The sequence below is a fragment of the Phascolarctos cinereus genome, unplaced genomic scaffold (genome assembly GCF_003287225.1).
Source record: "Phascolarctos cinereus isolate Bilbo 61053 unplaced genomic scaffold, phaCin_HiC Scaffold_4;HRSCAF=312, whole genome shotgun sequence".
Classification (NCBI taxonomy): Eukaryota; Metazoa; Chordata; class Mammalia; order Diprotodontia; family Phascolarctidae; genus Phascolarctos; species Phascolarctos cinereus.
In genome coordinates, this window is record NW_027555847.1 from 393,030,193 (window position 1) to 393,042,770 (window position 12,578).

Below are 12,578 nucleotides of genomic sequence, written 5' to 3' on the forward strand. Positions count from 1 at the left end.
CCTTGTTATATATTTGCTGTTAGCTCCTGGAACTGAAGTGCCAGGGCATCTGATATTGAGTAGGAAGACCTGGGTTCAAAACCTGATGTGGATATATACAGTCTGAGTGACCCTTGGCAATTCACTTAATTTCTCAGGGCTTAGGGTCATTCTCTAAGAATCTAAGTTGCAGAGAGGGGCTGGCCTATATTAGTAGACAAAATTCTTCATCAGGAACACCATGTACCAATGAAATCACACAGCCAGTTCCTACCCCCATCTCTAGATAGAAACACCTGGTGACAGTCTGACATAGTAGGTGGTAGTGAGAGTTCCCAAGAAAAGACTTTCTTCTCTCAAAATCTCTCAAAAAAAGTTAAAATCTTTGTTAAGGGAAGAATAGAACTGAGAAATCTATAGATGTTTTACGTCATTTCTATAGCATCTGGCCCCCTATAGTAAAGGCAGACCCCTGCATTGATTGTATAGCTGGAATCATATCGTTTTTAATTCTTTCTTCCAAGGATGCTATCACCAATTACTTAGCTCCCCCATTCTGCTCACTGCTACTAACACTAGAGGTGGGGGTCTATGATCATTGTGTTCCAACAACAGTCTGTGAGCCAAGGCTCATCACAGAGTAGTGACATGCCAGTGGACCACACAAGAACACTCCTCTTCCAGGACCACCCACCCCTGAAAGCAGATGATGGAAACCCAACCTCCTGGGGGTGCGGACAAAACAACCTTGTCCTAAACCAGAGACTACTGTCCCCTGACCTTGGACAGGGCAAACAAAATTCAGTGCGTTAACTCCAGATTTTATGCTTTTTCTTCTCTGGAGTCATATACTAAATCAAGAGAGTTTGATAGAGCAGCTATTACAGATTATGCAGGACACTTAATAGTTCTATTTAACTGAATTCAATAAATATTATTAAGTACCAGTTAGACTCAAGGCACTATGCTAGGCACTAGGCATTAAATGACAAAAAAAAAAAAAACAACAACCAAAACCAAAAAAAAAAAACCCCACCAAACCCCAGAGTCTTCCATGCAGGGAGAGGGGCAGAAAAATGAGACATAGTCTCTGCTGTTGAGGAGCCAAAAGTTTAGTTTAGGAGCAAAACAAATTTACTGACACAAGATTGTATACGCTTTATGACAGATGAGTGACATATAATGTTAAGTGCCACCAGGGTTCAGAGGAGGAGAACACTATGGATAAGGTGGTCCTGGAGAATATTTTATGGAGGAAATGGACTTGAACTGAGGGTAATTATTCAGACTCCAATTACTGTTATGAGGTTAGCCAAACAAACACATGGCAACAACCAGAATTGTGTGTGTTTACTTTTCATTATCCACATCTGATCTGCATTCGTGAGTTTCCAATCCAAATCTGCACCTGCAGGCTACATACATTTATGTTTTCATACTCATATCCATAATATTGAGGGCAGAAACCACAGTGGAGGGAAAGGGGCAGCCACCACCCTGTGTGAGAGGGAGGGCAGCATTGTCATGGAACTGGGAAGTTTTAGAAAGCAAAGAAGGTATGAGGAAGATAGGACAAGGATATACAGGTATACTTAAGCAGGGTTCATGTGTGGATATATGATTTCAGTAGCAGGTAGAGAAAAAGAACTCATCTCTGCCCAATCCCCATATATACGTGATTTTATGCAAAATTTGTGATCTACCACTGTTGTTTTTTAAAAAAAAAATATTATTGATATGTTTTGCTTTTACGTCACCTGTATTTTCCATTACATGCTTCCCCATATTCCCCCTCAGAAAGTTATCCTTTATAGTAAAGTATAAAGAAGGGGACAGAGGGAAGGTCTGAAAAAAAATAAACAAAAAAATCTGAGAATAGTATCCCACCCCCATTCTTCTCATATACATTCTTCTTTTAAATTACCAAGGCTTCAAAATGTGTGTGCTAAATTAATGTTACCCATAATTATGTAGGTTACAGAGAAGGAGGAGCCAAAACTCATGTTTCTTTGATCCAATGAGATGGGTGGCCTACTGGAAACAGCTCTGGGCTGGAAGATAGGACACCTGGATCCTAAACCCAGTTCTGCCATGAATTATGACCTCGGGCAAGCCATTTAACTACTCTGAGCTCTTGTGTCTGTTGCAAGGATGAAATACAACAGCACACATGTGTAGAAAACAGCTTTGTGTTTTTTCAAAGGGAAAAGTTCAATGTAAACTTTATTGCCTAAACCAAGGCAAACTATTTTCTCATGTCTCCACTTCCCAGTGAAGGAAGGGAGATGGTACAAATTTTCTATAATGTACAGAAAGGAGATGTTAGGCATTTCAGAGAGACAAGAAAATGGAATCAGTGAACCCATTTTGACTCAAAACTAGAACAATTATACTGAGTAGGGGCAGCCAGGTGGTGCAATAGATAAGCACCAGGCCTAGAGTCAGGAAGACCTGAGTTCAAATCTGTTCTTTGTCACTCTGGGCAAGTCACTTAATCTTATTTGTCTCAGTGTCCTCATCTCTAAAGTGAGCTGGAGAAGGAAATGGCAAATTGTTGTGAAGAAGAGTCAGGGGGAAGCAAAGTGGCGCAGTGGGGAGGACCTGAGTTCAAATCTGGTCTTGGACACTTGATAAGATACTAGCTATATGACCCTGGACAAGTCATTTAATCTCAATTGCCTTGCAAAAAAAAAAGAAGAAGAAGAAGGAGAAGAGTTGGACATGACTGAAAATCTACTGAACAATAAAAATCAGGCTAATTGCAAACCTTCATGTATTAAGTATAAAGACTATGGTTGAGCTACCTGGAGCTTAATGGGATAAAGAAGAAAAAAAAGCAAATTTCAGTCTTACTTTTCATTTAAAAAAAAATCCCTGCAACTATAGTATCTCTTCCATTCATTCCTCTTTCTCCATTTACACAGCCTAGTTCAGGCCATCAATCAACTCTTACCTGAGAGAAGCATAACAGTTTCCTAGTTGGTCATTCTGCCTCCAGTTTCTTCACTCTAAATCCTTTACCTACTTTCTAGGGTAATATTTATAAAGTGTTGGTCCAATCACAGGCATCCCCTCCCCTCTGAACCTTCAGTTGCTCTCGTTACTGCTTGGTATGCCCATGCCACTCATCTCTTCTGAGCTCAGTACATCTAACCAAGGAGGCTCTTAATGTTTGTTGAAATGAATTTCCATTATTGAGGAAGATTGTTTTGGAAGACTCGGGCTGTCTTGGGAGGCCATGGGTTGTCTCTGATTGGAGGTCATCCAGAAAAAGTTGAGTGATCATTTTGGAGTATGTTGTAGCAAGATCCTAGGGTTATAGTTTTAGAGCTGTCAGGGGCCTCAGAGGGCATCTGATTTAACCCTCTTATTTTACAGTTGAAGAAGAATGAGATTCTTATCCAGGCACGGGATGGTTTGATTAGATGGTCTGTAGGGTCTTTTTTGACTGAAATTATTAAATTCTGATTCTTATGGGGCTTTTCTCCCTTTTTGTGTAAGAGCCCTCTTTCAAATCTAAATAGAGAGGGGGAAATCCTGTTGATGCTCTTCTGCTATACCTTTCACTCTAAATTTCAAATCTCCTTAAACTACAGGTGCTACTCAATTCTAAGAAATCCATATTCAACTGTAGTTGTTCGGTTACCAAAGGCATCATTCCTCTTTGTCTGCTGGATCCCTATAATCAGCATATCAGGGCTATTGCAAATCTACTAATGTGTTAAGCCAACTTTTGGAGTAATTGTCCTTTGATATGGAAACGGGACTGTAATTTTATCTTGGAAAGAACTTTGCTGTATTTTTATTTCCCCCCAATCCAGTGTAAAGAGAGGGATGAAGAACCCTTGGCTCCCTGAGGGGCAGTGAGAATAGCTTTGTTTGGTGGAGGAGCGGGAAGCTCTCAGTTCTGTGCTGATGGAGGAAGTTACATCAGCCTGCATAATTAAGCAGTTTGAGAACCTCCAGCCCGTGAGGCTCTGGAGGTGGGAGCTCGGGTTTTCTCACGGTCTAACAAGTGGCGACTGCCTAAGTGCAGCCTGGGATTCTTTCCCTAAGAAAGGTAGCACGGGACAGACCGCAGGCTAAAGCCGAGAGCTATGAGGGCAGCAGGGAGGTGTCAGATGAAATTTTTCAGGGTACCGGGGACTTCTGCACAGTGTGGGCTCTCTTGACAAAGTGGATTTTATGGAAACATTTTTTACATTGAGATTGGAACAAAGGCAGTACCAACATGAATCCCAGAGCCCCTGCTCCCAAGACCCGAGGTGATAACTATTTGAGCATAAAGGTATGTTGGGATTACAGAAAGTGCCACATTCCTGGGGAAGTTTCCGATGCAGATGGAGAGACAACTCTAGTTACCTTTTCCCTCTGTTGGTTCGTGGGAGGAGGAAGCCTTGGCATTTTGATAACTTTTTTGGTTTGATTCTTTGACATCAAACCGGTTTAGAAAATTCAAGCCCGGCAGCTCATAAATATTTAAAAGAAAAAGAACTCAAAAGCGTTGCCTTTCAAGGGAGATTCAGACCCTCAGGTCTGAGTGGGGTATGGGGGACAAAGGGGGCATTTAAGAACATTTTGCCTGTACTGTATTTCAGGTTTCCCAAGCCGGGGATGGTAGTGAGCCCTACTGAGTCTTTAGCCCAAAGCATGTAAAATGAACCCCGTGAACTGCATCGGGCTGGAGAAGAAAAGGAATTTGTCGCCTTAAAAATACCGGGGTTGGGCTTTGATGTAGGAATGTCTGTTGGCTTAAATAATGGGCATTGCTTAGTAAAACGAGGCGATCTTTCCAGCTTTGGATAAACGTGACAGACGCTGTTTTGTATTTCTTCATATGAATTGCAAAAATGAGTTGATCTGGTCTTTGCCTTTTCCTGTGAAAGCTAAATTAAAGACTGCTTTTCCGGTAGTTAATTACACTTCTGTTGCTCAAAAACAGGTTCACACATAGTTAGTCGGTTGCTTCAGGTGCCTAATTAAGAATTAAAGTGTATAATTAAAAAATTAAATGAAGCATGAGTGAAACTTTGTGCATGGTTTTTTTTTTGGATTTTGAAACATTTGCATTAAATGAGGAGAGTGGGGGGGGAAATGTTGTTTATACTAAATGATGACCCTGCTCAGGGGACATAAATATCCCCTACTTCAAGTAAGATTTTAGGGCATATATAAGGAAGTTGAGGTTTTGGATTACAGTGGGATTTGCTTTAGTATAAGATAAAATAGTAGAATGTCCTTGGAGATCACCTAATCCAACCCCATCATTTTACACATGAGGAAACAGCCCCCCCTGAAAAGGAAGGGACGACTTACCTAAGGGTTACCAAGCTAAGTAGGTACAGAGCTGGACCTAGAACTCAAAGCTCCTCAGTACTGACCTATGGCTCTTTCCAAGAAACTGCTTTGCCTCTCTAGGAAAACATTTTCTTCACAGTGGCATGCATTCAAAATTTTATAAGGCATTTAATAATAACAGATTTCTGTCTGTAATGGGGTTTTTATTCCCTGCATTGGCAGCATGGTTAATGTCCACCCTTACAAAGTTGTGATTTGTTTAAAGGGAACCACCAGGGTTACTAACTTCCTTTGTCTGCTAGGAAAACACCAACATATTTAGAATATGTTGTAGGGTAAATTATCACACCCGTAAAATTGGCATTTGCTTTATATAAGCAAATGCTGAATGGTTAGGACCTAAGCATAGTTATGGAGTGGGAAACAGCAGAGACCAGTGACTTTATCTTCTATCAAGTTTCTTATGAGAAGTATAGCATTTGGTTAGTTTAGTATGCCTCCCTTTCCATCATTTAGCACCTCTTTTGATAACAAATTGAAAGTGGACCTCAAAGACCATCCCAGTCTCCCTTCTGAGTCTCCTCTTTTTCCCTTCTCTCACCCCTCCCAAAGGAGGGATCAGTGAAGTTAAGTGACTTGTCCTAGGTCTCTGTCTCTGTGTCTCCCTCCCTCCCTTTTTCACACACACACACACACACACACACACACACACACACACACTCACACTCACACTCACACATAACACACAGAGTAAGCATCAGAGATAGAACTTAAATAAGGGCCTTCAACTCTAGAGCCTGTGCTCTTTCCCCTGTAACAATCAAACGAGATAAAGTTTGTAAAACTTTTAGTACATTGCCTGGCACATAGTAGGTGCTTAATAAGTGCTTCTTCCCTTACAATGGGTGTAGGGACAACTTCTGATGCTGCAGTGGTTTTAGCCCAATGTTACCTTATGCCATACATGTTAAACTAAATTTGGGACCGGCAGATGAATTAATATTCATATGGTTTTTGGTACTCTGAAATGAATACTTGGTTACTTGAATAGAATACAGAAAAATTAAGGCTGAGGAAATTATTTTTCAGCCCTGAATGCAACTTTAAGCTTAATTAGGAAATGACCACAGGACAAAATAATTAAATGTAATAATAGATTTGATTCTTACCTAGCCCTAAATTCATAGACCTTACAGCATGTTATGTTCATTTTCTTAGTAACCTACACGTGTGTATATAAAAACAAAGTCTTATTACTCCCATTTAAGAAAAAAAAAAAGAATGAGCATAGAGATATGAGCTGCTTCATAAAAACTGCAGCAAATTATTGGTGGCTCTAATTAGTTACTAAGACACTGGCCCACACAAGATGTTTTGCCATTTGCTAATGCTGTCGACAATGAGGTTGATGATGACAAGGATGATGCTAAATTATTCAAGACTTTCATTCTTCTGCTCAGCTCACTCAATCCATAGCCATTCTCTGGAGAAAGGGTAGTTTCCCCTGCCTCAATTAGGTGCAAAGCAGAGAGGAAAAGAAGAGGAAGAGCTTATAGTCTGGTGCAGGGGAGAAGATAGTCATGCAAATAACAATTGGACAAAAAAAAAGCCTTATAAATACTATAATAAAGGCATAAATTAAGTGGAAAGAGAGCTTAAACACTGAGCAAAGGGGATCACAGAAGGCTTCATGAAAGAGGTGATATTTGAACTGAGTCTTGAAGAATGAGTAAAATTTCAACAGGTAGACATATAGGGAGAGGGCGGCTCAAGTGGAGAGAATAGTAAAAACAAAAATGCGAGATTTTGTTGTTTTTACCCTAAAGTTTGATGCACATGTAAAATATACTGAGAGACAATATGCGAACTCATATAGCACTTTTAGAGATTACAAGATGATCTCTGAAAACCCTATCCTTTTGACACCAATATTCTAGCTGTTGTTGTTCAGTCATTTTCAGTTTTGTCCAACTCTTCATGACTCCCTTTTGGGGTTTTCTTGGCAAATATACTGGAGTGGTTTGCCATTTCCTTTCTCCAGCTTATTGTACAGATGAGGAAACTGAGGCAAACAGGTTTAAGTGACTTGTCCAGGGTCACAGAGCTAGCAATTGTCTGAGGTTAGATTTGATCTGAGGTCTTCCTGACTCCAGGGCCTGGTGTTCTATCCACTGAGCCACCTAGCCATCCTAATATTCTTGCTATATTACTTATAAGTTAAGGGACACCAAAATCTCCAAAGTAAAAAATTACAGGTGACCTAGTAAGAATAGAAACATGTGGTCACTGTCAAAATAGGCAACAGCATGTGACCAATAATGACCTTCACCTAAGATGTAGCATAAAATACATTTTCTGAGATATGTATGATCAGAAAAGGAGGTGAAAAGGTCATATGGCAAATTCAAGGGATATTAGATGGATGGCTCAAATATTGCTGGCATCCAGGGAATGTTAAAAGAGAAAAGCAAGACTTTCATTATATTGGGTGGTCCCCATATGGAAGATTTACACGCAACCATGTACAAGAGTCACACAGAATGAAAAGGTGTGGATAAATTGCAATTTGTACTGTTAGAGGGAGTACCCACATTGATAAGATCATAGATTCAGTGAAGAGTTAACTTAGTGTTTGTAGAAGTTTAAAATAAGGCTGGAAAAATAGATTAGAAACATATGCAAAGAGTCTTGGATTCCAGGTTGAGAAGTCTGGGCTTAATGCAATAGAAAATGGGTAGCTAGTAAAGGTTCTTAAGTAGAAGAACATGAATAGAGATATACTACAGGAAGATAATCCGTCAGCAGTATGAAGGATAGGCCAGAGAAGAGAGTGACTGGCTTAGGCTAGGGCACTTTGAGATTCCCAAGCAGAGAATGAGGGCTGCATGGGGGTTGTGGGAAGACAGCCAGGGCATACATTTGAGATCCCAGCGCAATGCCAGAAATGCCAGAAACTCCAGATTGAGCTTGAGTGAGACTACTAGAAAAGAAAGGAGGCATATTCACCAGGAAGAAGGGTGTAACATGCTCTTTTCCCATAACCCCCTCCCTAGTTCCATCCTTAATAGTCAAGACTTGAGATCCAGAACTGGAAAATACACCCCTCCTTAGGACAGGGTGAAGAATATGGTGCACAGTAACATATAGGGAACATGAAAATAGGCCTATGTGAGTAGCCTCAGTGGGAATTTTTCTAGTCGTCCTGAAGCTGGCTGAAATGAGTATGCAGACAATTTGAGCTTAGCATGAAAGGGATTATTTCAATGTCTTCCTATTCTCTGAATTTGCTCCTGAAACATTTGGAGGGAGGGGTTTTATTGGATTTGTGAGCAGGAGATTTAGGCTTTATTTACTCAGTTTCTGGGAGTATCGTTTGCTTTTCGGGCCTGCCTCATGCCCACTGTATTGAGGAATTTCAGCTGGCATTGACTACTGAGGGTCTAGTGGTTGAGAGGACAAGAGGTCCAAACCTTAATCAATCCATATTGATCATAGCATAAAGATTATGCTTGTGAAATGGATAGAGAAATTAGATATAACATCTGAAGTAGGCAGTAGCTTTACAACAGTAAAGATAACTGTAAACTATTTTCTCTTAGTTCTTTAGTTCGGAGCCCGATGCCACATTGGCATCATATGACATGTCCCATTCTCCCAAAGAACACATTGGTCCTCCTGAATCCATTTTCTACCCCTTCATCTACTAGGATATCATTGAACAAAACTCTACCTTATAGTAAAAATGAATGACAACATTTGGCTTATTATTCTTCTGACACTGGCTGTCATCGTAAGATGTAGATTGGTAATTTCAGCCTCAAAGGGCCTCTTGTTTCCTCTTTGGTCTTTAATTAGGATGTCTTGCCATCAGGTGAATGGGGGTGCCTCAGCCTCATAGTCCACAGAGCTGCACTTGTCGCCTATCTGTTTAGTTTCTCCACTGCTTAGGTTGGTTCTTGCCTTAGCACTGTTTCATCTGACATTGAAGTTCTTCCTCCTTGGTTTCTGCTCTTCTATCTAGGGACAAGCTGTGCTCCTCCTGTAGATACTTGTACTGGTTTGTCTCTAATCTTAAACGCCTCCCTCTTAAGGTCCCTCTCAGCAGCAGATGATGGCTGCATCAATTTGAACTCTTTAAACTCTCTCACTATACTAAGTGTCTTTAGTCAACACTTGGATTAGTGAAAGATTGGAACCAAGAGTTGATTGGAGGAACTGAGTTTGAGATAGGAGAGTTGAAACTCAAATAACAAAGGTTTCAATGCCAACACAAAAATCTAGGAATGCAAACAGCAAGTGAACTGCAAGGATGGAGAGAAGCAATGGGAAGACTAGCTGTTCAGATCACAAGGCCATAACCGAGGCTCCAGTGATCATTCTTGGCCTAACTGCATTGAAAGGTCCTGGAAAGAAATGGACTGTCTCTTGAAGGCTGGCCTTGGAAAGCTAAACTTGGGAGGTGAAAGTAATGGCCAAACAATACTGATGCTTGCCACCATAACCAATGACAGCTTTTGACAGTATTTAAAGATTTTCTGCTATAGCTGTGTGGCATAGTGGATAGAGAGCAGGGCTTAGAGTCAGTCAGGAGGACTCATCTGCCTGAGTTCAGATCCAGCCTCAGGCACGTACTAGTGGTGTGACTCCTGGGCAAGTCACTTAACTCTTTTTGCCTCATTTCTTTATCTGTAAAATGGGATGGAGAAGGAAATGACAAACAACTCCAGTGTCTTGGCTAAGAAAATCCCAAAGAGGGTCATAAAGAGTCAAACATGACTGACATCGAGATCAGGATCCTAGATTTAGATCTGGAAGGGACCTTATAGGTTATCCAGTCCAACCCCCTCATTTTACGAATTAGGAAACTGAGACCCTAGAGAAATGAAATGACTTGTCCAAGCTCATACATGTAAAAAGTAGCTGCTTTAATTGTGCTCATTGTGTCTAGAGGTCCATAATCATAGGTATGGTTCAGAATCTCAATAATCATATAGAACATATGACTCCAAATTATTCCAAATGCTCCTGGGCTTTTGATGATCTTCATAATCTCTGAGACTAGAAATTTCCCAAATGGCCAGAGGTAAACTCTGAAACTAGCTTCCAGTTCCCTTACTATGTCATCAGTCACATTTTAAGTGAAATAAGCATGTCTTCATGCTGCTTTGCTCCATTGGCGATGATGGATGACTCAGATATAAGAGTAACAATTCTGATGTGACTGGCCAATCATACTAACTCTACTTCTCTGACCCATTGCTTAGTACAGTGTCCAGAACATACTAAATGCTTAATAAATGTGTCTTGACTGACTAACTACTTTGTATGGCTCTTTTCTTTGCTATTTTCAAAACTGAATGTAATTTGTTACAGGCAGTCAGGGAATTAACTTGGTTCATAGGAGCTACAGGACCTAATAAGAAGGCAACTGAGTGCTGGCTCCCCGGGCAACCTCTTCTGAGCTGAGAAGTGGTGCTGACAGCTGAGGTGCTGCAGAGCTTGGGGGAGCCAAATTAATTTGTATGGATTGATAGAGGAGTGCAGGGAATGCAGGAGAAGCAAAATATCAGGGATGATGGGCAGGTAAACCAGAGTGAATTACCAAAGTTTGAGTCAATGCAATGAATGCCAAGAAGGGAAAAGGAAGTGGGTGTGAGAAAACAGGACAGGTAAAGAAGAAAACTGGGAGCTACCTAGATGGAAACTGTAGGATCCTCTCTACCAAGAGAAGCTGTTGAATGTCAAAATTGAATGACTTTGGAACTCCTTTCGATTGGAGGCGTGGTGGTGGGCAGAGCTGCTCTGTAATCATTGTTGAGTCATTTCAGTCATGTCCAACTCTTTGTGACCCCACTTGGGATTTTCTTGGCAGAGATGCTGGGATGGTTTGCCAGTTCCTTCTCTAGTCCATTTTACAGATGAAGAACTGAGGCAAACAGGCTTGTTATTTGCCTAGCGTCACACAGCTAATAAGTGTCTGAGGCTAGATTTGAACTCCTGAAGATGAGTCTTCCTGATTCTAAACCCAGTGCTCTATCCACTCCACCAACTAGCTGCCCCTCTATAACCACCACAATATATTAAAGGACCCACAACACTTGGAACCTATACGTTGACACCCAACGCTATGTTTAAAGTATTTAGGATATTGTACAAGTGTCCAATACAATTCTAAGAAAAGACCGTTTTCCTGAGGGTATTTCATCCACAGGTCATTAATGTGAGGAAGTGGGCAGAGATGACAAGCCTGGTCTGATAAATGTATGATTTGTAATGTTCTTAGGAAAGAGAGAATTGCTTCCACTACTAAGCTCTAAACTGGAGAATATGTTAATCATTCCCCTTCTACAAATGACTTTGACAGAAAAGGCACCCAGAAATGTAAGCTGGAGGGAAGGCTGAGAGGTGTCAAGTTTGAAACTAGTAAAAGAGTGAGTTATGAGCTCTGGGGGAAAGAGCCACCGGGGAGGCTCGTGGAATTTGTATGATTGCAACTATTGAGGACCACGGGGGGGGGGGGGGGTGTAGGATGGCCTTAATGCCAATTTCAAAGCAAAGTAGAGAAACTAAGTTTCATTTCAAGTAAGGGAAGAGCCTGCCCTGAATATGGTGATTGAAGAGGCTTCTGGTCACAATGACATAGGTTCTTGGCTATACAGTACTCATGTGAACCTGGAATTAGAAATGGGTCTGGAGATTAAACTGAAAATGTGAAATCAGGAGGCTGTCTGTCCTATGTAATCTCTGAGGTTTCTGTCATCACTAAATATACGATCTTGTTGTCTCTATGTGTTTATACAATTGATGATTCTATGTTTTACTTTTCCTCCAAGAAAATCTTTTTAACTACAGTTTTCTCTTGGTTGAATTTAGAGAAGGAAGGTTCTGTGACCATGAGATTCAGGGACAAGTCCATGTTCTAGCACAGGGCAGGCAGTATGCTGGTAGCAATAGGAAAAGAAGGAAGAAACACCCATGGGAAAGGAGTTTGGACTTCCAGTAGGAGCTATTTCATATGTCCTGGGGGCGTTTCATCACAGTATCATACAACTATGCCAAGATTTTAGGATTGCAGTGAACCTCTTGAGCAGCCGTTTAGCTGTTTAGTAGCCATCAGAGTTGAGGTTTTCTGTCTCTCTCTGTCTCTGTCTCTCTCATCAACTCACAAAATACAGTCTACCTGATATGTTCCTGCATTCCTCCTCTGCCTGACAAAGAGCAATGATTCTCTTTCTTTTATCTCCTTCCAGCACTTAGCAAAGAGCCTGGCATATAGTGAGTGGTTAATAAATGTTTATAGC

At 40.9% G+C, this 12,578-nt stretch overlaps 1 protein-coding gene across 1 annotated transcript in view; it reads left to right on the top strand.

Moving 5' to 3' along the window:
- Positions 1–3,945: 3,945 nt before the first annotated feature.
- PLEKHG4B (pleckstrin homology and RhoGEF domain containing G4B) overlaps positions 3,946–12,578 on the top strand; it is a 190,138-nt gene continuing 181,505 nt past the window's right edge. The window contains 1 exon segment of the mRNA XM_020985684.2: positions 3,946–4,267. Coding sequence (XP_020841343.1) covers positions 4,211–4,267 — 57 coding nt within the window. The 5' untranslated portion in view covers positions 3,946–4,210.